The following is a 23,461-nucleotide window of genomic DNA, read 5'->3' on the forward strand; positions in this document are numbered from 1 at the left end:
GAGTGGAGATGAGGATTGGGAGTGATATCACAATCAGCCAGAATAAACTTTCTAACACAATGAGAAGCATTAGGAAGAAGGAATTCTTTACCTCCATGGACACACAGAAGGATGTGTCCTTTTCTTGCATGTGCTGAGCCTTTACAAGGGGTTTCATCCATTACAACCAGGCACACTCATCAGAGTGTGTTTCTTACATCTTTCATAAACATCACTTTCTTAGGACTCATTTCCATGAATTCATCTCCTTCCCAAAGTACTTTCATGGCCCTGGAGGATCATCCAGAGGGGTCTCTGCTGGTTGTATTCACTGAGTGCTGCAATATTAAAGGTGACCTTGCCTTGAACTTTCCCTTTGGCCATGTGCTCCTGCTCCTTGTTACAGAACTCACCCCAAAACCACTGCAGGCCTCTCAATCTGTTTTTCCACTGGCCCCAGCCATGTTTACCATTCTATGTTCCCCTGCAGAGCTCATTGGAGCTGGGCTTTCCTTCTCTGTCCTGAGTCCTAGAACTCTACAGCCAAGAGGAGCAGAGACACTGCCCAGTGTCCAAGTGGATCAGGGCAATATTGGGCCTGTTGGGGGAAAAAGGGGCCCTGGGGTCTGGGGTGTTGGAGGCACTTTCGGAGGGGTCAGGACACGGTCAGATGGGGTCTGTAGGGTCTGGATGCCAGCAATCCCACATGTCCCCACTGGAGGAAAGGCTCAGCAGAGTCTCAACGACCATGCTTGGAGTGGGGGAGCAGCTGACTTCTGGGAAACCTGTGGGATGCGATAGGATGGGCAGAGGGGTGGGGATGGGGAGCAGGGATGAGAATGGCATGGGGAGGGGTTGGGGAGAAGCTCAGTTGTGCTTCCTTGGGACCAGGGCAGGTTTTGGCAATGATCCTGGAGCTGTTTCCAGATTGAGAGTTACTTCTGAGAAAAACCCAGCTGCCTCCCCAGCACTGCCAGCATTCAAGTGCCACCAGCACCACCAGTGTCCCTCTGGTGCTGGAGGGACAATGACACTGAGGGAAGAGAAATGAGGAATGGTAGAAACCTGTCAGGAGAGGAAAAGCAGTTGGACAATGGGGCATTCTGCAGGGAAGGAATGTTTCTCAATAGGAGTAAATGAGGAGCCATTTGCAAAATATTTCATTTCGAGCTTTTGACAAGTCACTTCCTCTGTAGGGAAAAAAAAAAAAAAAAAGATAACTATGAGGAAGTGAAATGCTGACGTAACCAATGATGCAATTTCCATCTGCCCCGTGACTCCACTGAGTCTGGGAGAGTAACAGGGGGACAGGGCATGGAGAGGAGCCAGCAGGATGGGAATGGGGAGCTCCAGTTGATCTGGGCACTTTCTCCTTCATGTTACTGACCTGGGAGGATCCACTTCAGGACATGGATCCCAAAGGAGCCAGAGGTACCAGGAAGCACCGCTGATCTGCACAGAGCCCCTGTGCCTGCTGCTGCCCCACAGTGAACAGGTCAGTGCAATGTTTTCCTTCCTCCCTGCCCCACCTTCCTCTCCTCCAGCAGCTGCTCTGTTCCTGCCACCCTCTCCTGGTGACCGCAGTGCCCTCCCCAGGTCCCCCCTCCTCTGCCCTGTGCTTCCCATCTGTATCTTGACACTGAAATTGGTTGAAGTAAACTTTCTAACATCATGAGTACCATTCAGAAGCAGGAATTCTTTACCAGCACAGGACACACAGAAGGTTCCCTCCCTGATCTGTGTGCTGAGACTTCACAGCAGGGGTTTTATCCATTGTAACCACACACAGACGTTAAAAGGTTTTATCTAACACGTAAACATAATTTTCCTAGAATTAGTTTTCATGAGTTTCTCTTCCACTGGAAGTACTTTTATGATCCTGGAGGTTGATTCAAAGGGGTCTCTGGTGGTCACTGAGTGCTGCAATATTAAAGGTGACCTTGCTTTGATCTTTTCCCTTGGCCATGTGCTCTTGCTCCTTGTTACAGAACTTCTCCCAAAACCACTGCAGACCTCCTTATGTGTTTGTGCACTGGCTCCAGCCACATTTATCATTCTGTGAGCACACTGGAGCTGGGCTTTCCTCCTCCCTCCTGGGTCCCAGAACCCCCTGGCCAGGAGGAGCAGAGACACTGCCGGGGTCCCAGGTGGAGCAGGGAGCAGTGGGGCTGTCAGGGGAAAACAAGCAGCCCTGGGTGGGTTCTGGGGTGTCAGAGCAGGCTGGGGGGGTCAGGAGAGGGTCAGAGGGGCTTGGAAGGGGTCTGGATGCTGGGAAATCCAGAGGAGAGCAGAGCCTGACAGGCAATGCTCAGAGTGGAGGAGCAGTTGCTGTCTGAGAAACCAGTGGGATGGGATGATAGGGATAGGGACAGGGATAGGGGTAGGGATAGGGATAGGGATAGGGATAGGTTACAATTAGGCTAGGCTAGGCTAGGGAGCAGCTCAGTTGTGCTTCCATAGGCCCAGGCCATGTTTTGGCAATGATCTCGGCACTGTTCCTGGAATGGGAGTTCCTTCTGACAAGCAGCCAGCTGCCTGACCAGCACTGCCAGCATTCCAGTGCCACCAGCACCACCAGTATCCCTCTGCTGCTGAAGGGACAAAGACTTCTCAAGGAAGAGAAACAAGGAATGGTAGAAACCCGTTGGGAGATGTAAGGAAGTTGGAGAATGGGACATTCTGCAGAGAAGGAATGTTTCCCTTCAGGAGTAAATCAGGAGCCATTTGCAAAATATTTAATTTCAAGATTTGACAAAAGCCACTACCTCTGTAGCAAAAAAAACCCAAGATGAGTATATCTGAGGAAATAAAATGCTGACGTAGCCAAAAATGCCATTTCTGACTATCATTGAGTCTGGGGGTTTAACAGAGGGACAGAGCCAGCAGGATGGGAATGAGGAGCTCCTGGTGATCTGGACACTTTCTCTTTCATGTTACTGACCTGGGAGGATCCACTTTAGGACATGGATCCCAAAGGAGCAAGAGGTACCAGGAAGCACCGCTGATCTGCACAGACCCCCTGTGCCTGCTGCTGCCCCACAGTGAACAGGTCAGTGCAATGTTTTCCTTCCTCCCTGCCCCACCTTCCTCTCCTCCAGCAGCTGCTCTGTTCCTGCCACCCTCTCCTGGCGACCGCAGTGCCCTCCCCAGGTCCCCCCCTGTGTCCTGTGCTACCCTTCCACATCCCTCCCAACTCCTGCCCTCCTCCCCTGCACATCTCACTTCTCCCCACTGAATCCTTCCCACTGCAGGGAGCTGCTGAGGAGCTGCATGGTCCATCCCTGGATTCTCCAAGCACTGACTCCCTTCCACTCTGACCACAGCCAGGGACCACATCCCACTGCCTGCCCAGAGCCCATCCATGGAGGTGACCACTGTGTCCCCATCTCCTGCCTCACCCACTGAAGGGGATGATCTCTGTGAGACAGATTTCACTGATGTGGCCATACACAGTGTGGCACTGCTCATCTGCCTCTGTGGGCTGGCTGGGAACGGGGCTGTCCTTTGGCTTCTCCGCTCCTACGTTTTGTGCAGGAACAGCACCACCTATTTAATGTTCTTTCTGACTTTTTTCGACTTCCTCTTCGTCCTCTTTCTGGTCCCCTCCCCTCTGCTTTTCCTGCTGGAGGACATGTCCTGCACTGTCATCATGCCCTTGCAGCATGTGCGGTTACTTCTTTACCTGCCTCAGATTTCCAGCACCCTGTGGCTGTACACACTGACATTGATCAGCATCAAGAGGTGCCAGTCCATCCACTGCCCACTCTGGCACTGTTGCCACCATCCCCAGCACCTGTCAAAGGTGGTGTGTGCCCTGCTCTTGGTACTCCCCATCACTTTCACCACTGTGCTTGCCACAAGGATTTCCCTGTGTATGTCCCAGTTTCCTGAGCAGTGCCGGGTTTCTCTCATCTCCATGTACACCTTCAACCTCCTCCTCTGTGTTCCCTTCATGCTCACTTTCAGCACAATCCTCTACATTAAGTTCAAGTCTGGCTCTATCCAGCAGCAACCCAAGAGTTTTGACATTGTTATCTGCCTCATTGTGCTCTTCACACTCCCCCTCAGCCTCTGGAATTTACTGCAGGAGATCGGGTATAGCATTTTCTCCTCGCAGGTGTTTTTCCTGCTCACCTGCATCCACAGCAGCATCAAACCCTTCATCTACTTCTTGGCAGGGAGATGTTGGAAGAACTGCTCTGTGGGGTCCCTCCAGCTCTCCCTCCAGAGGATCTTTGAGGAGAAGAAAAAAAAAACTGGCCGCAGAAATGATGCCTCTAGGGACACAGGGATCTGAGCCTGTTGATCCCTTCCACTGCTCTGCTGTAGGATCTCGGCACAGGTTTCCTGGAACCACCTGATGAATAAATATCCACAGTGTCACCCTCCCTCTGCTGGTGCATCCCCTCCCCCTTTCCAGGCTGCACTGGGATCTCAGAAATGCTCCTTAGGCATCAGCCTTGAGGAGCAGCCCCTGGGCTCAGATCCTCTGCAGCTCATCAGAAACACCCTCTGCTCCCAGGAACTGCTGCTCTCCAACAACCTCCTGGGTTTTAGGGACACCCTTGGAAATCAGTTCACTTCCCTGGATGGCACAACATCCCTGTTCCCACACTTTCACAGAAAGCTGCCAGCCCAAAGTGTGGCCAGGATGAAACATGGCTGTGACTGAAGCCCATCTCTTGGGGCCCTGCAAACAGCATTCCAAAAGGAGACCCTTGGAGCACTCCTGGCCCCAACAGTGCTGACCAGAACCTCCCTGAGAGTGGGGCCTCTCCCAGCCGGGATCTCTCCCGTTTGCTGCCCTCGGGTGATCCCTGAACACCGACGGGTCCTGGGCCGATCCCCCAGTGCTCGAGGCTCAGCCCTTGGCACAGTGAGGAGATGCAAACGGATCCAGAGTGAGCATTTCCCTGCCTCCGAGGGGAATTTCTCACAGGGACCTTGCACTGACTCTGTCTGTGTGCACACACGTGTGCATCTGCCATGGCAAATGTGGGAGCAATGCTGCTCTCCCAGGGGTTTCAGTACCTGAGACATCTCAGCGAGTCAGGCCTGTAAGTGAGGGTAAGTCAGGAGAGACATTTTCAGCTAAATCCTTTTAAGTGTCATTTCTTTGATCAATTGTTGATTTTAAGTTGCAAAAGCATGAATGGCTGGGAGAAGCAGAGTCACTGCTCATGGTCCTTGGTGGAGTGGAGCAGGATCCTGAATGACTTAGGGGAAAAGGCAGCCCCAGAGTGGGTCAGGAGATTGTCAGTGGTGTCTGGAGGGTTCTGGAAGGATCTGGATGTGGTTGGGAAGGCTCTGGAGGCTGCTGGTCCCAAATGTCCTAACTGGAGGGTAGCAGAGCCCAACAGGCTGCGCTTCAAGGCAGAGAGTGGTGATCGGATGAGATGGGATGGGATGGGATGGGATGGGATGGGATGGGATGGGATGGGATGGGATGGGATGGGATGGGATGGGGAGTGGAGATGGGAATTGGGAGTGATACCACAGTCAGCCAGAATAAACTTTCTAACACCATGGGAAGCATCAGGAAGAAGGAATTCTTTACCAGCACAGGACACAGAGAGGGATCTCTCCTTGTTCTGCGTGTACTGAGACTTTACAATGAGCTTCATCCATTGCAACCACACACAGTCATTAAAGTGTATTTCTTATCTAATACCTAAATATCACTTTCCTTGGACTCATTTCCATGAATTCACCTCTTTCTCAAACTCCTTTCATGGCCCTGGAGATCACTCAGAGGGGTCTCTGGTGGTCATATTCACTGAACACTGCAATGGGACCATCCTCTGGTTCTCCAGTATCAGTGTCCAAGGAAGTCCTTGACCACCTCCATCCTGAACCTGACCACCCTCAGGAGGAGCTGAACAGGGACTCTGCACAGCAGCTTCACCCAAAATCCATCTTATAGTAATCTTTGTCATTTAGTTATTATCCTTACATCAGATTTGTGTTTATTTTTTTATTTTTTTCCTGTGTGAAAATTCTGACCTAAGAACTTGTTGAATAAACAATATCCAGGTTTCTCTGCAGAGTTTGTCCCTGGTGAACAGTGTCCAAAATCCCTCATTTCCTCATTTTATCCCATTCTGAACATTCTGGCTTGTCTCTGAAGAGGGCAGGTACCTGTCTCATACCAGAGCTCTTCCTAAGGCACTGCCTGCAATGGTTGGGATGATGTTGACATTGCCAAGATCTCCTCATTCCTCCTGGGACAGACCTGGGCAGCAGCCACATCTCTTATCCAGGGGGAAGTTGTCCCTCCTTTTCCCACTGCCTTAAATCCAGGGGAAACCAAGGTGCCACAGCTTCTGGAAGGGGAAAGGAGAGTGAAACTTGTTGGTGCTGAGTCAGGCTTTGGAGACACAACACACATGAGATAAAACAGCTAGAAAGCATTTTATATGAGAGTTGTTAATAATTAAAAGTATAGAGAGACTTTAACACATTAGAGGGTTTTTTCTTCCTTTCTTCCATTTTCCTATCCAGAAACTTTCCACGGTACAACCGCTTGTCAAGGAAGAATCAACTCAGCCAGGGAGTGTCTCCCAAGTTAAGTGCAGAAGGATCATGATCCTCCAATGTACTCTGTCCCCTTCCAAGCACCTTTCTTGTCTCCAGGGTGACCCAGGCCACTCCCTACTTGAGCTTCCGTTCAAAAGAGCAAGGATTTCAAAGTATGACATTTCCTTGGTGTCCTTTCCCACAGCAGAAGGGTTGGAATGCAATGATCTCTAAGATTCCTTCCAACTCAAACCATTCCATGATGATTCCTCATGTCATCCAGAATCCTCTCCAGGCAGGAGTTCCCCTGCTGCACACAGCACCAGGCTCACAGAGATCAAGGAGTTTTTGGACAATGCTCTCAGGCACCGGATGGGACTGTTGGGATGTCCTGTGCAGGGCCAGGAGCTGAACTCCATGATCCTTGTGGGTCCCTTCCAACTCTGGATATTATATGGATAGATTTTACAATTACTCCTTTTAGGCTGGAGAAAAGGAGTCTCAGAGGTGACCTTATCACCCTCTACAACTTCCTGAAAGCTTCTACAACTTCCTGTGCTCAGGTGGGGTTGGTCTCCTTCACCAGGCAGCACCAACAGAACCAGAGGACACAGACTCAAGCGGCACCAGGGGAAATTCAGGTTGGATATTAGGAAAAAGTTTTTTTACTAAAAGAATAAAAAAGTATTGAAATGCTTTTCCTGGGTAGGAGGTGGTGTCACCATCCCTGGATGTATTTGAAAAAAGACTGGCTGTGGCTCTTGGTGCCATTGTTTAGTTACGGCGTGGGTTGGACTTGATGATCGTGGAGGTCTCTTCCAACCAAGTTATGCTGTGATACTGTGACTCTGTTTCATGACGATCCCATTGATGATGATTGCACAGTGTTGTCCCTTCTCCCTGGCTCTGGCACATCCTCTAAAGCCCTCTGGAAGGCAACACCAACAGAGAGGGGGAATTCCTCTGCACAGCTCCCAGCCAGGAAGTCAATCAGAGGGTGGGCACTGCTGTTGGCACAGGTGAGTGGGAGAGAGGTGCTGAGGGCAAAGACAGAGAAGTCAAACGCCCTCAGCAAGAGCCAGTACCCAAAATGAGGGGAGAACAAACAGAGCTGTCCCAGCACTGAAGGCTGTCACAGAGTAGATACCAGCAGGGAAAGCCAAGAGGATGGAGACGTTCAGCCCCGCTGTCACAGCCCTGTCACGGGCCCAGCTGGTGGCAGAAGCTCTCAGGGACAGAAAATCCCCCCAGGGCAATGGGGATGGAGAGCAGGAAGGTGAAGTCAGCCATGGCCAGGGTGAGGACACAGAGGTGAGGTGATCTAATTGACCTAAAGCCTTTGCTGTGGTGATCTAATTGACCAAAAGCCTTTGCTGTGGCCACCCAGGGCAGTAAAAGGGAGGCAACTCCTCTTTTGTCTTTCTCCAATATGTGACATCATCATTGCAACTAGATTCAAAGTAATGTGTAGATCTTTTTTCTCTATTCTTTTTGCTATGGATCACTTTTATGTTGGTTGCCTCCTGAGTAAACAAACCAGTGCTGCCTCCCTTGCATTAAGTGCTTGCTCTCAGATGTGGATGCCATCAGGCATGCCACCTTGAAACCACGGCAGCAATAGAATTTCTACTCTCAGCACATGGGCAGAGCTGCGAGGACTTTGGTGACATGTGTTGTGTGAACCTTGCTGATCACAGAGACGCCATTCATCACAGCATTCAGATTCTCAAAGAAAGATTCCAGAAGCTACAAAAAGAAAATGACTGGTTCAACGGACTGTTCAGAAATTGAAACTTGTCTAGTTGGGCTCTATTTTTAATCAAAACAGTTTTAGTAATTTTTGTAATTCTTGGTATTGTGTTTCTGTTGTTACCCTGTTTGTTAAATTGTGTGTCAAGGGTTTTTCAAAATTCTTTACCAAACGCTTTTGTAATTGAGAAAAAAGGTGCAGATGTGGTAATTGAATCAGTTGAAATTGGAGACATAAACCTAAGACCCTGGCAAACCAGGCACTGTGAAGATGTTACTTATCAGATTCCAAAGGAAATTTTATTCCTAGAGTCTTAATTCTCAATTGGTTTGGGACCTTTGGCCATAAAAGATCAAATGTCCTTTGGGATTTGACCACCGCCCTCAGGTATTCCCTATATATTGTGAACTCAAACCCCTGAACCTGTGTTTGGTTCCTGCCTATCCTTGGATAACACAGCATTTGGAAAGGGCTTCAAACACTATGTGGATTAAAGGATAGCCTAGCAGACATCCCATTGTTGTTTTACAGCTATGCTGTCACCCGGCTAAATTTATCACAAGGGGCAGAATCTCCCAGAGACACCACACGGCTGCTGGAGCCAGCCCAGTGGGAAGGCATCCAAGGGGAGCTGGAATGAGGAGAACCACTCCAGCCGGACCCACTGTGACCACAGCCACTGGAGCAAAGTCCCTGTCACGCTGCTGCTGCTGTGCCTGTGTGGAATGGTGGGAACGGGGCTGTGCTCTGGCTCCTTGGCTTCCACAGCCGCAGGAACCCCATCCCCATCTGTGTCCTCACCCTGGCCATGGCTGAGTTCACCTTCCTGCTCTCCATCCCCATCGCCCTGGGGGGATTTTCTGTCCCTGAGAGCTTCTGCCACCAGCTGGGCCCGTGACAGGGCTGTGACAGCTGGGCTGAACGTCTCCATCCTCTTGGCTTTCCCTGCTGGTATCTGCTCTGTTACAGCCTTCAGTGCTGGGACAGCTCTGTTTGTTCTCCCCTCATTTTGGGTACTGGCTCTTGCTGAGGGCGTTTGACTTCTCTGCCTTTGCCCTCAGCACCTCTCTCCCACTCGCCTGTGCCCACAGCAGTGCCCACCCTCTGATTGACTTCCTGGCTGGGAGCTGTGCAGAGGAATTCACCCTCTCTGTTGGTGCTGTCTTCCAGAGGGCTTTTGAGGATATGCCGGAGTCAGGTAATAGGGACAATACAGTGGAATCATCATGAAATAGAGTCATTATAAAATCTAACCATAAAATATCCAGAGTTGGAAGCGACCCAGGAGGATCATGGGGTTCATCTCCTTGCCCTGCACAGGACATCCCAACAATCCCACCCTGTGCCTAAGAGTACTGTCCAAAATCAGCTGGATCTGTCTCTCAGGCTGGTGCTGTGTGAGCAAGGGAACTCCTGTCTGGAGAGGATTCTGGATGACAGGGGGAATCATCATGGAATGGTCTATTTGGAAGGAACCTTAGAGATCATAGCACAGCAACCCTTCTGCCATGGGAAGGGACAACCAGGAAACATCTTGGTTTGAAATCTTTTATCTTTTTTTTGAAAGAAAACTCATGTGGGGAATGGCCTGGGTCACCCTGGAGACAAGGAAGGTACTAGTAAGTAGGAAAAGTACATTGGAGGATCATGATCCTTCAGCACTTGTCCTGGGAGACACTCCCTGACGGGGTTGTCCTTTCCTGAACAAGGTTGTACCGTGGAAAGTCACTGCATTCCAAGATAATGGGGACAGGAAAACATGACAGAAAAACCCTGTCAGGTGTGGAAGTTGCTCTGCTCTGTTAATTATTAACAACTCTGTTAATAAATGCATTTTAGATATTTTATCCCACGTGTTTCTCCAAAGCCTGACTCACCACCAACGCCTTTCACTCTCCCTTCCCTTTTCAGAAGCAGTGGCACCTTGGTTTCCCCTGGATTTAAGGCAGTGGGAAAAGGAGGGACAACTTCCCCCTGGATAAGAGATGTGGTTGCTGCCCAGGTCTCTCCAGGAGGAATGAGGAGATCTTGGCACTGCCAACATCATCCCAGCCACTGCAGGTACTGCCTTAGAAAGAGCTCTGGTATGAGACAGGTACCTGCCCTCCTCAGAGACAAGCCAGGATCTTTAGAATGGGATAAAATAAGGAAATGAGGCATTTTAGACACTGTTCACAAGGGACAAGCTCTGCAGAGAAGCTGGGAAGTTGTTTATTCAACAAATTCTGAGGTCAGAGTTATCACACAGGAAACAAACCAAAAAAATAAACACAAATCTGATGTAGGGGTAGTAATAAAATGACAAAGATCAGTACAAGATGGATTTTGGGTGAAGCTGCTGTGCAGAGTCCCTGTTCAGCTCCTCCTGAGGGTGGCCAGGTTCAGGATGGAGGTGGTCAAGGGATTCCTTGGACTCTGATGCTGGGGAAGCAGAGGATGGGCCCACAGCAGCATAACCCCTAATTTTTGTGCAATTAAATGGTCCAAACATCTGGTGATGTGAATTTCCATGTTGAAAGCTTTTTTTGGTCACAGGCACCAGGGTTCAGTGCAGGGCACCTTTGAGCCTGCACTTTACTCAGAATGATTTACAGTAATTTCACTACTATAAGGCGCACCAGATTATAAGGTACACTTTTTTTTTTTGCAGAGAGGAGCTCCGCCGAACGCAACAAAGTAACAAATTAGTAACGGAATCGCACGATCGCATGGTTTACTGGCAGGTGCTCAATTTGCAAACATTTTTCACAGATTGGTGTAGCCTTTAAACGCAGCCCCGGGCACCCTCCCCGTGCCACAGGCCTCGGCAGTCCCGCCCACCCCTGGCATCGCCTGGCGAGGCGCAGCTCGGGGCAGCCACGGCTCACGGCAGTTCGGGATGGCTTAGGGCTGCCCCCCGTCCAGGGCTGCCCGGGGCTGCCTGGGGCTGCCATGGCGCGGCCACAGCTCACACTTCCGGGTTGGCGCAGGGGAGCCATGGCTTGCGGCTTCTGCGGCCACCAGCTCCCTCCATCCCCGTACAGCTCCTGCTGGGTCGGGGCTGCTGGCTCCCTCCCTCCCCGCACGGCTCTTGCCAGTCGTGGTTGCCTGCCCCCGCTCCCCCTTCAGCTCAGCGCTCCCACGGCGCAGCCCCCCACTCATGGCTCACCCTTCCAGGTTAGCACATTTTGCAATTTTGTCCATTATGTAAGGCGCACCAGACTATAAGGCGCACTTCCAGGTTCGGGCCAAAATTTTGGTCAAAAGAGGGCGCCTTATAGTCGTGAAATTACTGTAATTCTGGAATTAGAGAATGTGAGACATTCCCACTGAAAGTACAAGGGAATGTTGCTGTCCCTGTCCAGCTCTGCAGCCCTACCTGGTGTTGTTGCTATTGGGGCTGGGAGACCAGCAAAAAGAATATAGCAACATTACTATCTTCATGCAGAAGAGAAGTAAAACACCCATTATTTAAAGAAACACAACACTTTTATAGAGTAGTTCATGGTAGCAAGGATAGAAATAATTCCATTGATGCAAGGTAGGCGACACCCCTGGTAAACGTGCTTTCATGAAAACAATCATGTCTCTCATGCACTCTGCAGGTGCATAATCATTGTTATAATTCTTTTCTCTTATGTTTTCCTTGAGCAGTGTAAGAAAATCCAAGGCTGCTTCAAGGCTGCTTTTTCCCTGGCTTTCACCAGTATCCCACATGGTGTCTCTTCCCATCAGCTGGCAATGCAGGGCCAGCTCTGCCAGACAGAAGGGGAAGGAGGCTCCGTGTGATCCCAACCCCACTCCTGCCATCCAGAGGCAGCAGCCCTGCAGGCATTTGGGAAATCACTGCCACCCCATGCTGGGTGTGTCCCCAGGCCTTAATGTGTGTCGTTCTTTGGAGGCAGGAGATCCCTCAATCCACCATGAAACTCATGTGGGTAGCCAAAGGAGATGGAGTTCATTCCCTGGGGCCCAGGCAATGAGGGTCATTCCATGGGGAATAGAGCTGGGGAACAGCACTGAGCCCAGCTGCACTGCCTGGAGCCATGTGGGCAGGGCAGGGAGGAGGAAAGCCATGCTCCAATGTGCTCCATGGCAAAGCATCCCTCCCACATTGCCCCTGGCAATGCCCCTGCTCCCTTCTCCTGCAGGAGTGCACCAGCACAGGGAGGGTGATGCTGTGGATATTTATTCATCAGGTGACTCCAGGAAAGCTGTGCCGAGGTCCTTCAGCAGAGCAGTGGAAGGGATCAACAGGCTCAGAGCACAGCTTCCATGGATGGACCATTGATGCAGGCAGTGTTTTCTTTCCCATCATTAAAGACCCTGTGGAGGGAGCGCTGAAGAGACTCCACGGAGCAGGGACTTGAGCACTTCCCTGCCAAGAAGTAGATGAAGGGTTTGATGCTGCTGTGGATGCAGGTGAGCAGGAAAAAAACCTCTGAGGACACAGCGAAATATCCGAGCTGCTGCAGGAAATTGCAGAGGCCGAGAAGGATAGTGAAGAGCACAATGAGGGAGATAATGTGGTCTCGTCTCTGCGGTTGTCGCTGTTTCTTGGAGCCCCTTCTGGCCCTGATGATGTCGATTGCACTGGAAGTGAGCACAGGTGCAGCAAAGAGGAGCAGGATGACGATGTACATGGAGATAAGAGCTGCTCGGCAGTGCCCCTGCTCGTGGGATGGGCACAGGGAAATCAGCGTGGGAATCACAGTGAAGAGAGAGAAAAATGCCCAATATTGGGTGCCCCACACCAACAACCTCAGGCGGTGGTGTAGTTGACAGCAGCCGCAGAGCTTACAGAGTAAGGTCATGTCCTTTCCTAAGCTGAAGGCTGTCAGCAAGAACACCCCCCAGTAGTAGGAGAACACTGACAGCTGGAAAAGGAAGGTCACGTACATCATGGGCATGATAGGAGAACAGGACATGTCCTCCACCAGGAAGACAAGGGTGGAGGGGACTGTTAAGATTAGGAAGAGGAAGTCGGCGACAGCCAGGTCAAAGATGCCATAGTTATGCTTTTTCGGGCTGAGGAGCCAGAGGACAGCCCCGTTCCCAGCCAGCCCACAGAGGCAGATGAGCAGTGCCACACTGTGTATGGCCACGTTGGTGACGTCTATGTCACAGAGATCTTCCCCTACCATGGGTGAGGCAGGAGACGGGGACACGGTGGTCACCTCCATGGATGGACTCTGGGCAGGCAGTGGGATGTGCTCCCTGGCTGTGGTCAGAGTGGATGGGAGTCAGTGCTTGGAGAATCCAGGGATGGACCATGCAGCTCCTCAGCAGCTCCCTGCAGTGGGAAGGATTCAGTGGGGAGGAGTGAGATGTGCAGGGGAGGAGGGCAGAGGAAATTATGGTTTCAGAGAGGGAAATGGGAGGGTTGGACTGTTCAGGTGGGGATTGCAGACAGCAAGCACAGGGCAGAGAAGGGGGGACCTGGGGAGGGCACTGCGGTCGCCAGGAGAGGGTGGCAGGAACAGAGCAGCTGCTGGAGGAGAGGAAGGTGGGGCAGGGAGGAAGGAAAACATTGCACTGACCTGTTCACTGTGGGGCAGCAGCAGGCACAGGGGGTCTGAGCAGATCAGCGGTGCTTCCTGGTACCTCTGGCTCCTTTGGGATCCATGTCCTAAAGTGGATCCTCCCAGGTCAGTAACATGAAGGAGAAAGTGCCCAGATCACCAGGAGCTCCCATTCCCATCCTGGCTCCTTTCAGTGCCCTGTCCTGCTGTATTTCCCCAATGTTCAGTGGGGTCACAGGGCACGCGGAAGTCGTTTTACAACTTTAGATATGTCAGAGCTCCATTCGCTGAGAGTTCTTTATCTAGAATTTCTTTTTTTCTTTGCCAAAAAAGAATTGGCTTGTGTCTAAAGGTCCCCATTAAGTATGTAGCAAATGGATCCAAAGTCCTTCTGATTAGAAACATTTCTTCCCTGGACAATGTCCCATTCTCCAGCTTCCTTGTCTCACCAGACAGGTTTCTACCATTCCTTGTTTTGCTTCCCTGAGGGCTCATTGTCCCTCCAGCAGCAGAGGGATGCTGGTGGTGCTGGGGGCACTGGAATGCTGGAAGTGCTGGTGAAGCATGTGTCTGCTTGTCAGAAACAACTCCCATTCTGGGAAGAGCTCCAGAATCATTGCCAAATCCTCCCCTGGGCTCATGGGAGCACCTCTGGGCCATAGACTCCCATTTCCATCATTCCAGTCCAGGCTCACACAGCCCAAGGGAAGGACAGCAATCAGCTGTTTGCAGCCAGGTTATCAGCACTTGGAGCACACCTTATTTACAGCCAATCCCCTTGATGATGCAGTGGATGCTGTTGGAGATCAGGGTGCTGTGAACTCCCAGCCCTTCCCCAGAGCTCCTGCTTCTCCTCAGTCCTGGGAACACTTGTGGTTGTTTATACCTGATCCCAAACTGTCCCTTTGCCAGCAGGGACACCTTCCACTAGGCCAGGTTGCTCCAAACACCATCCAACCTTGTCACTTCCAGGGATGGGGCAGCCACAGCCTCTCTGGGCAACCTGTGCCAGGGCCTCAGCACCCTCACAGGGAAGGATTTCTTCCCAATATCCAGTCTGAACCCACCCTCTGGCAGTGGGAAGCCATTCCCCCTTGTCCTGTCACTCCATGCCCTTGTCCAAAGTCCCTCTCCAACTCTCCAGAAGCCCCTTTAGCTCATGGATCATGATGTGTTTGCACTTGCAAGGATTGTCCTGGTGAGGGGAAGTGAGATTCCATAGCTGGGGACACAAATGCGGTGTCAGCAGGGAAGAGAGGTGACAGTTCTGGTCCCAGGGCCACCACAGGTGCCAGTTTCCAGCAGGAGCATCCCAGATGCCTGAGGCATGTCAGCCAGGTTTCCAGGAATTCCTTGGAATTCACTGTAGGCTGCTGTCTGACTCCCAGGGGCGTGTAGAAGATGACTCAGATGAAACCTGCAACTTTCTAAGGGTCATAGCCAAGAGAGCAGCATTGATTCACCTCTTGCAAGAACAAACGACGTTGCTGAAATCCTAAATCATCCCTCTGCATTATGCCTGTGCTCCAGCACACACACAGAATTTTGATGCCCTGAATCCTCTTGCAATCTGTGTGGTGAACGTGAAGTACCACTGCAGTTGTGGTATACAAGTGGCAAAACTAGAATGGAACTGGAAATCAAAGTTTAGCAGCACATTTGTAATGCAGGATCTTAAGGACCGTAGGACAGAGATAGGGCAAGTTCAGGCAGTTCAAAAGACAAGATTTTGGGATTGGGGTTGCTTTAAAATGAAAGGGGATGTTTCACATGGAGACAAACTGCTTTTGCCATAGGTCTCCTTGCTGAGGCTCTGTGCTGTTCCTCATTTCCTGGAGAAAGTCAGGAGCAGATTAGAAGCAGAGCCCTGATCCCGTCACAGGCTCTGCAATAGTTCCCTGTCTGTGAGAGCCCTGGAGAACAGGAGCCAGCACGGAGAACAGGGGTTGTGGCAGGAGCTGGGACAGACCCCGCGCCGGACGCTGCTCGGGCTCACCCCGAGGGCTTTGCTCCCCTTTCCCAAGTGACCATTTCAGGGAACCTCTGAAGATCCTGACCCAGGGACAGCAGCTGGTGCGGTGAAGTTTCCCACATCCTGCTTGCCATCTCTCCTGTCCCTTACCTTTCCCTGTACTGCTCCACATGGAAGCGGTTGGGAAAAGTCACATTTGGGGGACTGAAAGTGTTTCTAGGGTGTCTCTGTTTGCAACACCTCCAGCCCCCACGGCAGCTCTGTGCCCTGCTCCTGCTGCCTGTCGTCTCCTTGCCCTTCTTCACCGCTCATTTTGGGTTCTGACTTTTGCTGAGGGCGTTTGACTTCTCTGCCTTTGCCCTCAGCACCTCTCTCCCACTCACCTGTGCCCACAGCAGAGCCCATCCTCTGATTGACTTCCTGGCTGGGAGTTGTGCAGAGGAATTCACCCTCTCTGTTGGCGTTGCCTTCCAGAGGGCTTTTGAGGATGTGCCAGAGCCAGGGAATAGGGTCAACAGCATAGAATCTTCATCAAGTGGAATCATCATGAAACAGAGTCACCATAAAATTCAACAATAAAATATCCAGAGTTGGAAGGGACTCACAAGGATCATGGAGTTCAGCTCCTGGCGCTGCACAGCACATCCCAACAATCCCACCCTGTGCTTTAGAGCATTGTCCAAAAGCTCCTTGAGCTCTGTCAGGCTGGTGCTGTGTGCAGCAGGGAACTCCTGCCTGGAGAGGATTCTGGATGACCTGAGGAATCATCATGGAATTGTTTGGGTTGGAAGGAGCCTTAGAGATCATCACATTCCAACCCTTCTGCCATGGGAAGGGACACCCAGGAAACCTCTTGCTTTGAAATCCTTGCTTTGAGTCTTTCCTGTTCAACAGGTCTGAGCTTTCTGTGTATCAGAAATGAGCTTCCCTACCCTGTGGAATATTAAAACTGAGTCACCAGGGCTGAGAGCTTTTCTCAATGGATTTTCTTGGTGTGTTTGCTTAAAAACAGCATGCAAGTGGATAAGAGATCTCGGCACAGCAGAGCAGAACAATTCCTGGGCAAATCCCTTCCATCTCCTGCAGGTCCTGACACATGGGAAGACCCTGAGGAGCCTTCAGAATGAGCTTTATTGTGCAGTGGCATGTGCAGCTATTTGGGATAGTCCCTAGAAGGCTTTGCCCAAAATGCACACTGAGGTTGGGGATGTGGGCTGGCTTGTGAGTTGGAGAAGGATGGCCTTTAACAATCCTTCCAACCCAAAACTTTCTAGGATTCCATGGGAAACAGGAAGCTCAGGTAGAGCATCACCTGGGTCACACTGGAGACAAGGAATGCGCTTGGAAGGGGAAAAAGTGCATTGCAGTATCATAATCCTTCTGCACATGCCTTGGGAGGGACTCCCTGGCTGAGTTGTTCTCTCCTTGACAAGATGTTGTGCCGTGGAAAGTTTCTGCTTTGCAAGAAAGAGGGAGACAGGAAAACAGGGGACAGGGAGAGAAAAACCCAGTCAGGTGTGGAAGTTGCTCTGCCCTGTTAATTATTAACAACCCTGCTACTAAATGCTTTGTAGATATTTTACCTCACATGTGTGTCTCCAAAGCCTGACTCACCACCAACAAGTTTCACTCTCCCTTCCCTTTCCAGAAGCAGTGGCACCTTGGTTTCCCCTGGATTTAAGGCAGTGGAAAAGGAGGGACAACTTCCCCCTGGGTAAGAGATGTGGCTGCTGCCCAGGTCTGTCCCAGGAGGAATGAGGAGATCTTGGCACTGCCAACATCATCCCAACCATTGCAGGCACTGCCTTAGGAAGAGCTCTGGTATGAGACAGGTACCTGCCCTCCTCAGAGACAAGTCAGGATCTTTAGAATGGGATAAAATAAGGAAATGAGCAATTTTGGACATTGTTCACCAGGGACAACCTATGCAGAGAAGCCTGGATGTTGTTTATTCAATAAATTCTGAGGTCAGATTTATCACAATGGAAACAAACAAAAACAATTAAACCAAATCAGAAGCAGGGGTAATAATAAAATGACAAAGATCAGTACAAGACGGATTTTGGGTGCAGCTGCTGTGCAGAGTCCCTGTTCAGCTCCTCCTGAGGGTGGCCAGGATCAGGATGGAGGTAGTCAAGGGATTTCTTGGACTTTGATGCTGGAATAACAGAGGCTGACCCCATTCTGCAGAACATCAGCTTAACCCCAAATTTCTGTGCAATTAAATGGTCCAAGCATCTGGTGATGTGAATTTCCGTGTTGAAAGCTCTTTTTGGTCACACGCACAAGGGTTCATTGGAAGTCACCTTTGACCCAGCCCTTTGATCAGAAAAATTTATTTGCAGAAATTAAGAATGTGACAGATTCCCACTGAAAGTACAAGGGAATGTTGCTGTCCCTGCCCAGCTCTGCAGCCCTACCTGGTGTCTCTTCCCATCAGCTGGGAATGCAGGGCTGGCTCTGCTGGACAGAAGGGGAAGGAGGCTCCGTGTGATCCCAACCCCTCTCCTGCCATCCACAGGCACCAGCCCTGCAGGCATTTGGGAAATCACTGCCACCCAATGCTTAGTGTCACACTGTTTGCAGCCAGGAGATCCCTCAAAACACCATGAAACTCATGTGGGTAGCCAAAGGAGATGGAGTTCATTCCCTGGGGCGCAGGCAATGAGGGTCATTCCATGGGGAATAGAGCTGGGGAACAGCACTGAGCCCAGCTGCACTGCCTGGAGCCATGTGGGCAGGGCAGGGAGGAGGAAAGCCATGCTCCAATGTGCTCCATGGCAAAGCATCCCTCCCACATTGCCCCTGGCAATGCCCCTGCTCCCTTCTCCTGCAGGAGTGCACCAGCACAGGGAGGGTGATGCTGTGGATATTTATTCATCAGGTGACTCCAGGAAAGCTGTGCCGAGGTCCTTCAGCAGAGCAGTGCAAGGGATCAACAGGCTCAGATCACTGTGTCTGTGTTGACATCATTGCTGCACACAGTTTAATCTTTTTGCTGCTCAAAAACCTTATGGAGGGAGAGCTGGAGAGACTCCACGGAGCAGGGACTTGAGCACTTCCCTGCCAAGAAGTAGATGAAGGGTTTGATTCTGCTGTGGATGCAGGTGAGCAGGAAAAAAACCTCGGAGGACACAGGGAAATATCCGAGCTGCTGTAGGAAATTGCAGAAGATGAGGAGGAGAGTGAAGAGCACAATGATGAAGATAACGATGTGTCGCCTCTTGAGTTGCTGCTTCCTGGAGCCACGTTTGGCCCTGATGATGTCGATTGTGTGGGAAATGACTGCGGGTGCAAGAAACAGGAGCAGGATGACGATGTACATGGAGATGAGAGATGCCCTGCACTGCTCCTGCTGGTATGATGGGCACAGGGAAGTCACCAAGGGAATGACAGTGAAGAGAGTAAAGAAGGTCCAGCCTTGGACACTGGCAACCACCATCAACAGACGCAGAGGAAGGTTATTGCGGCAGCAGAACTGTAATACCTTGTACAAACTGGCAACATTGCTGATGAGGATCAGCTGGAACAGCCCCCACAGGTAGGAGACCACTGACAGCTGGAAAAGGAAGCTCAGGTACATCAAAGGCACAATAGGAGAGCAGGACATGTCCTCCACCAGGAAGAGGAGAGCACAGGGGACCATGAACAGAAGGAAGAGGAAGTCGGCAACAGCCAGGTTAAAGATGCCGGTGTAACGGATTTTCAGGCTGAGGAAGTAGATGACAGTTCCGTTCCCAGCCAGCCCACAGAGGCAGAAGAGCAGTGCCACACTGCGTATGTCACATTGGTGACATCTGTCTCACAGAGATCGTCCCCTTCAGTGGGTGAGGCAGGAGATGGGGACACGGTGGTCACCTCCATGGATGGACACTGGGCAGGCAGTGGAATGTGGTCCCTGGCTGTGGTCAGAGTGGACGGGAGTCAGTGCTTGGAGAATCCACGGATGGACCATGCAGCATCTCAGCAGCTCCCTGCAGTGGGAAAGATTTAGTGGGGAGGAGTGAGATGTGCAGGGAAGTAGGGCAGTGGAAATTCCGGTGTGAGAGTGGGAAATGGGAGGGTTGGGATGTTAAGCAGGGGATGTGGAAGGCAAGCACAGGGCAGAGGAGGGGGGACCTGGGGATGGCACTGCGGTCACCAGGAGAGGGTGGCAGGAACAGAGCAGCTGCTGGAGGAGAGGAAGGTGGGGCAGGGAGGAAGGAAAACATTGCACTGACCTGTTCACTGTGGGGCAGCAGCAGGCACAGGGGGTCTGTGCAGATCAGCGGTGCTTCCTGGTACCTCTTGCTCCTTTGGGATCCATGTCCTGAAGTGGATCCTCCCAGGTCAGTAACATGAAGGAGAAAGTGCCCAGGTCACCAGGAGCTCCCCATTCCCGGCCTGCTGGTTCGTCTCCATGCCCTGTTCCGCAGTTGTTTTCCAGAGACTCAGTGGAGTAACGGGGAGTCGGAAATTGCATCTTTGGCTACGTCAGAGTTCCACTTCCTCAGAGGTATTCATCTTGGGTTTTTCTACTGCAGAGGAAGTGACTTTTGTCAAAATCTCCACATGAAATATTTTGGAAATGGTTCTCGTTTTCTTCTGATGGGAAACGTTCCTTTCCTGCACAATGTCCCATTCTCCGACTGCCTTTACTCTTCTGACAGGTTTCTAACATTCCTTAGTTCTATTCCTTGGGGGGTCATTGTCCCTCCAGCAGCAGAGGGATGCTGGTGGTGCTGGTGGCATTGGAGTGCTGGCAGTGCTGGTGAGGCAGCTGGCTGCTTGTCAGAAGTAACTCCCATTCCGGGAACACCTCTGGGATCATTGTGAAAACCTGCCCTGGGCCCAAGGAAGCACAACTGAGCAGCTCCCTCTCCCTCTCCCTCTCCCTCTCCCTCTCCCTAATCCTGACCTGCCCCTAACCCCACTCCATCCTATCACACCCCACAGGTTTCCCATATCACAGCCTCTCCCCCACTCTGAGCATGGCCTGTCAGGCTCTGCTCTCCTCTGGCTTTCCCAGCATCCAGACCCCTTCCAACCCCCTCTGACCCTCTCCTGACCCCCCAGCCTGCTCTGACACCCCAGAACCCACCCAGGGCTGCTTGTTTTCCCCTGACAGCCCCACTGCTCCCTGCTCCACCTGGGACCCCGGCAGTGTCTCTGCTCCTCCTGGCCAGGGGGTTCTGGGACACAGGAGGGAGGAGGAAAGCCCAGCTCCAGTGTGCTCACAGGATGATAAATGTGGCTGGAGCCAGGGCACAAACGCATAAGGAGGCCTGCAGGGGTTTTGGGGCAAGTTCTGTAACAAGAAGCAAGAGCACATGGCCAAAGGAAAAGATCAAGGCAGGGTCACCTTTAATATTGCAGCACTCAGTGAATATGACCACCAGAGACCCCTCTGGATGAACCTTCAGGATCATAAAAGTACAGTAATTTCACGAATACAAGCCGCACCATTTTGAGTAAGATTTTGCTCCCAAACCGGAAATGCGGCTTATACTCAGGAACGGCTAATATAGAAATAATTTTCTGACATTTACAACCTCAGAAGTACCAGCCAGGGTGCCCAGCTGAGCACCTGCCAGTAAAAGCCGGCGTTTCATGATGGTTACAAATTGTTACTGTGTTGTGCCGCGGGTGGAGCCTGGCTCCCTGCAGGCAGCACGGGGGGCGGGGAGAGAGGCGGGAGAGCTCTCTCCTTCCCTCCTGTGCTGCAGCCCGGGGTAGAGACGGAGGGGCCCCGTGCCGCCATTGCTGCGGCCCGGGGAGGCGGCGGGGGGCTCCATCCCCGCCTGCCACCTCCGCCGCCGCGGGAGCAGGGGGGGCTCCATCCCTGCCTGCCATCACAGGGCAGCGCCGGGCCAGGGTGAGTGAGCCCAGAGGCGGCAGCTGGCCCCGAGCAGCCCCACCGAGCGGCAGCGCCGACCTGGGCCACCTAGCCCAGTCGGCAGCTCCGAGCAGGCTGAGCCTGCACAGCCTGAGCCGAGCCAGTAAACCCCGCCCTGCCGCGGTTCTGTTACTAATTGGCAATTTTGTTGCACGCGGGTCCTCGCTGCGAATGACAGAGCGGCTTATACTCAGTTGCGGCTTATTTATGGACAAAGAACGAAATATTTGCCAACACCCAGAGATGTGGCTTATACTCAGTGCGGCTTCTATTAGTGAAATTACTGTACTTCCAGTAAGAGGCTGACACATGAAAATAAATTCCAGGGAAATGATGTTTATGTGTTACAGAAAAACTTTTTAATGTCGGTGTGTGGTTATAACGGATAAAACTCCTGTGGCAATGTCTCAGCACAAACAGATGGGGGAGAGATCCTTCTATGTGTCCTGTGCAGGTAAAGAATTCCTGCTTCTGAATGCTTCCCATTGTGTTAGAATGCTTATTTCAGCCAATTTCAACATCAAGATACAGACGGGAAGCACAGGGCAGAGGAGGGGGGACCTGGGGAGGGCACTGCACTCACCAGGAGAGGGTGGCAGGAACAGAGCAGCTGCTGGAGGAGAGGAAGGTGGGGCAGGGAGGAAGGAAAACATTGCACTGACCTGTTCACTGTGGGGCAGCAGCAGGCACAGGGGGTCTGTGCAGATCAGCGGTGCTTCCTGGTACCTCTTGCTCCTTTGGGATCCATGTCCTAAAGTGGATCCTCCCAGGTCAGTAACATGAAGGAGAAAGTGCCCAGATCACCAGGAGCTCCCATTCCCGTCCTGCTGGCTCCTCTTCATGCCCTTTCCTGCTGTTGCTCCTCAAGTCTCGGTGGGGTCATCGGGCAGGCAAAGGTGGTTGTATAATTTTGACTACATCAGTGCTTCACTCTGTATATATGTATATTTATTTATTTATTTATTTATTTAATGCAAAGGGAGTAGTTTTATCTTTGTGAATGATTCATGATACCCCCCTAATTGGAAACACTCCTTCCCAGTAGAGTGTCCCATTCTTCAACATCCTCCCCTCACCTGACAGGCTTTTACCATTCATCATTTCCCTTCCCTGAGGGTCACTATTCCTCCAGCAGCAGAGGGATGCTGGTGGTGCTGGTGGCACTGGAATGCTGGCACTGCTGTCAAAGCATCTGGCTGCTTGTCAGAAACAACTCCCTATCTGGCAAGAGCTCCAGAATCATTGCCAAAACCTCCCCGGGGTTCATGGGAGCACAGCTGAGCGCAGAACTGCCATTTTTGTAATTCTACTGCAGGCTCACACAGCCCATGAGAAGGACAGCAACCAGCTGTTTGCAGCCAGGTTATCAGCACTTGGAGCCCACCCTAATTACTGCCAATAACCTTAATGATGCAATGAAAGCTGTTGGAGACCAGATTTTGGGGTGCTGTGATCCTCTTTCCACCCTTTCATTATAGCTCATCCTCCTCAGTTCTGCGAACACACTTGTGGTTGTGTACTGGGTTTAATTCACCAATTTCAATAAACTTATTTCCTGCTGTGAGATAGGATTAGGACCAAAAGCAAGTCAAATTTAAAACTTAAAGGGTGTAAAGAAAACTTTTATTAACAACATAAAAGAATAATAGAATTCAGAACAAAACCTTCAGACCCCTCTTTTCTTAATGAAAAAATACAGAAACCCCTCTGTCAGTTACGAGCTTGAGAATAGTGCTTTTCAGTTCACTCTAGGGAGAGGAGTCTGCCCTTGTCAGGCTATAGGGACTTTCTCACAAGAGGAAAAAACAATTCTTTCATGGATTCACTTTTCACAAATAGCAGCCACCTGGGAATCTGCAATTGTGAAA

At 51.3% G+C, this 23,461-nt stretch overlaps 3 protein-coding genes across 6 annotated transcripts; 1 reads left to right on the forward strand and 2 right to left on the reverse strand.

The window, feature by feature from the left end:
- The first annotated feature begins 1,257 nt into the window (after positions 1 to 1,257).
- LOC116997175 (mas-related G-protein coupled receptor member H-like) lies at positions 1,258 to 5,366 on the forward strand. 4 transcript variants are annotated; one of them, XM_033061480.1, is made up of 3 exons: positions 1,258 to 1,474; positions 2,849 to 3,028; positions 3,231 to 5,366. In XM_033061480.1, the coding sequence occupies exon 3, from the start codon at positions 3,341 to 3,343 to the stop codon at positions 4,274 to 4,276; it is 936 nt and encodes a 311-aa protein (XP_032917371.1). In that variant the 5' UTR covers positions 1,258 to 1,474; positions 2,849 to 3,028; positions 3,231 to 3,340; the 3' UTR covers positions 4,277 to 5,366. The 4 variants fall into 4 exon arrangements, 2 of the variants coding, with proteins under 2 accessions (XP_032917371.1, XP_032917372.1); XR_004418116.1 differs by lacking the exon at positions 1,258 to 1,474 and having other exon boundaries at positions 2,381 to 3,028; positions 3,231 to 3,346; positions 4,158 to 4,220; XM_033061481.1 differs by lacking the exon at positions 2,849 to 3,028.
- A 7,117-nt stretch (positions 5,367 to 12,483) lies between these two features.
- Positions 12,484 to 13,422, reverse strand: LOC116997727 (mas-related G-protein coupled receptor member D-like). The gene has a single exon (XM_033062806.1). The coding sequence runs from the start codon at positions 13,405 to 13,407 to the stop codon at positions 12,484 to 12,486; it is 924 nt and encodes a 307-aa protein (XP_032918697.1). The 5' UTR covers positions 13,408 to 13,422.
- A 4,883-nt stretch (positions 13,423 to 18,305) lies between these two features.
- Positions 18,306 to 22,438, reverse strand: LOC116997666 (mas-related G-protein coupled receptor member A2-like). The gene is given in 4 exon segments (XM_033062729.1): positions 18,306 to 19,501; positions 19,504 to 19,692; positions 19,939 to 20,027; positions 22,256 to 22,438. Coding segments are annotated over 2 exon segments (876 nt in total). The 5' UTR covers positions 19,583 to 19,692; positions 19,939 to 20,027; positions 22,256 to 22,438; the 3' UTR covers positions 18,306 to 18,704.
- Between the last annotated feature and the right edge of the window lie 1,023 nt (positions 22,439 to 23,461).

This window comes from Catharus ustulatus, chromosome 6 (genome assembly GCF_009819885.2).
Source record: "Catharus ustulatus isolate bCatUst1 chromosome 6, bCatUst1.pri.v2, whole genome shotgun sequence".
Taxonomy (NCBI): domain Eukaryota; kingdom Metazoa; phylum Chordata; class Aves; order Passeriformes; family Turdidae; genus Catharus; species Catharus ustulatus.

Coding starts and splice junctions, on each gene's coding strand:
- LOC116997727 (XM_033062806.1), bottom strand. CDS start 13,407: ATGGAGGTGACCACCGTGTCCCCGTCTCCTGCCTCACCCATGGTAGGG.
- LOC116997175 (XM_033061480.1), top strand. CDS start 3,341: ATGGAGGTGACCACTGTGTCCCCATCTCCTGCCTCACCCACTGAAGGG.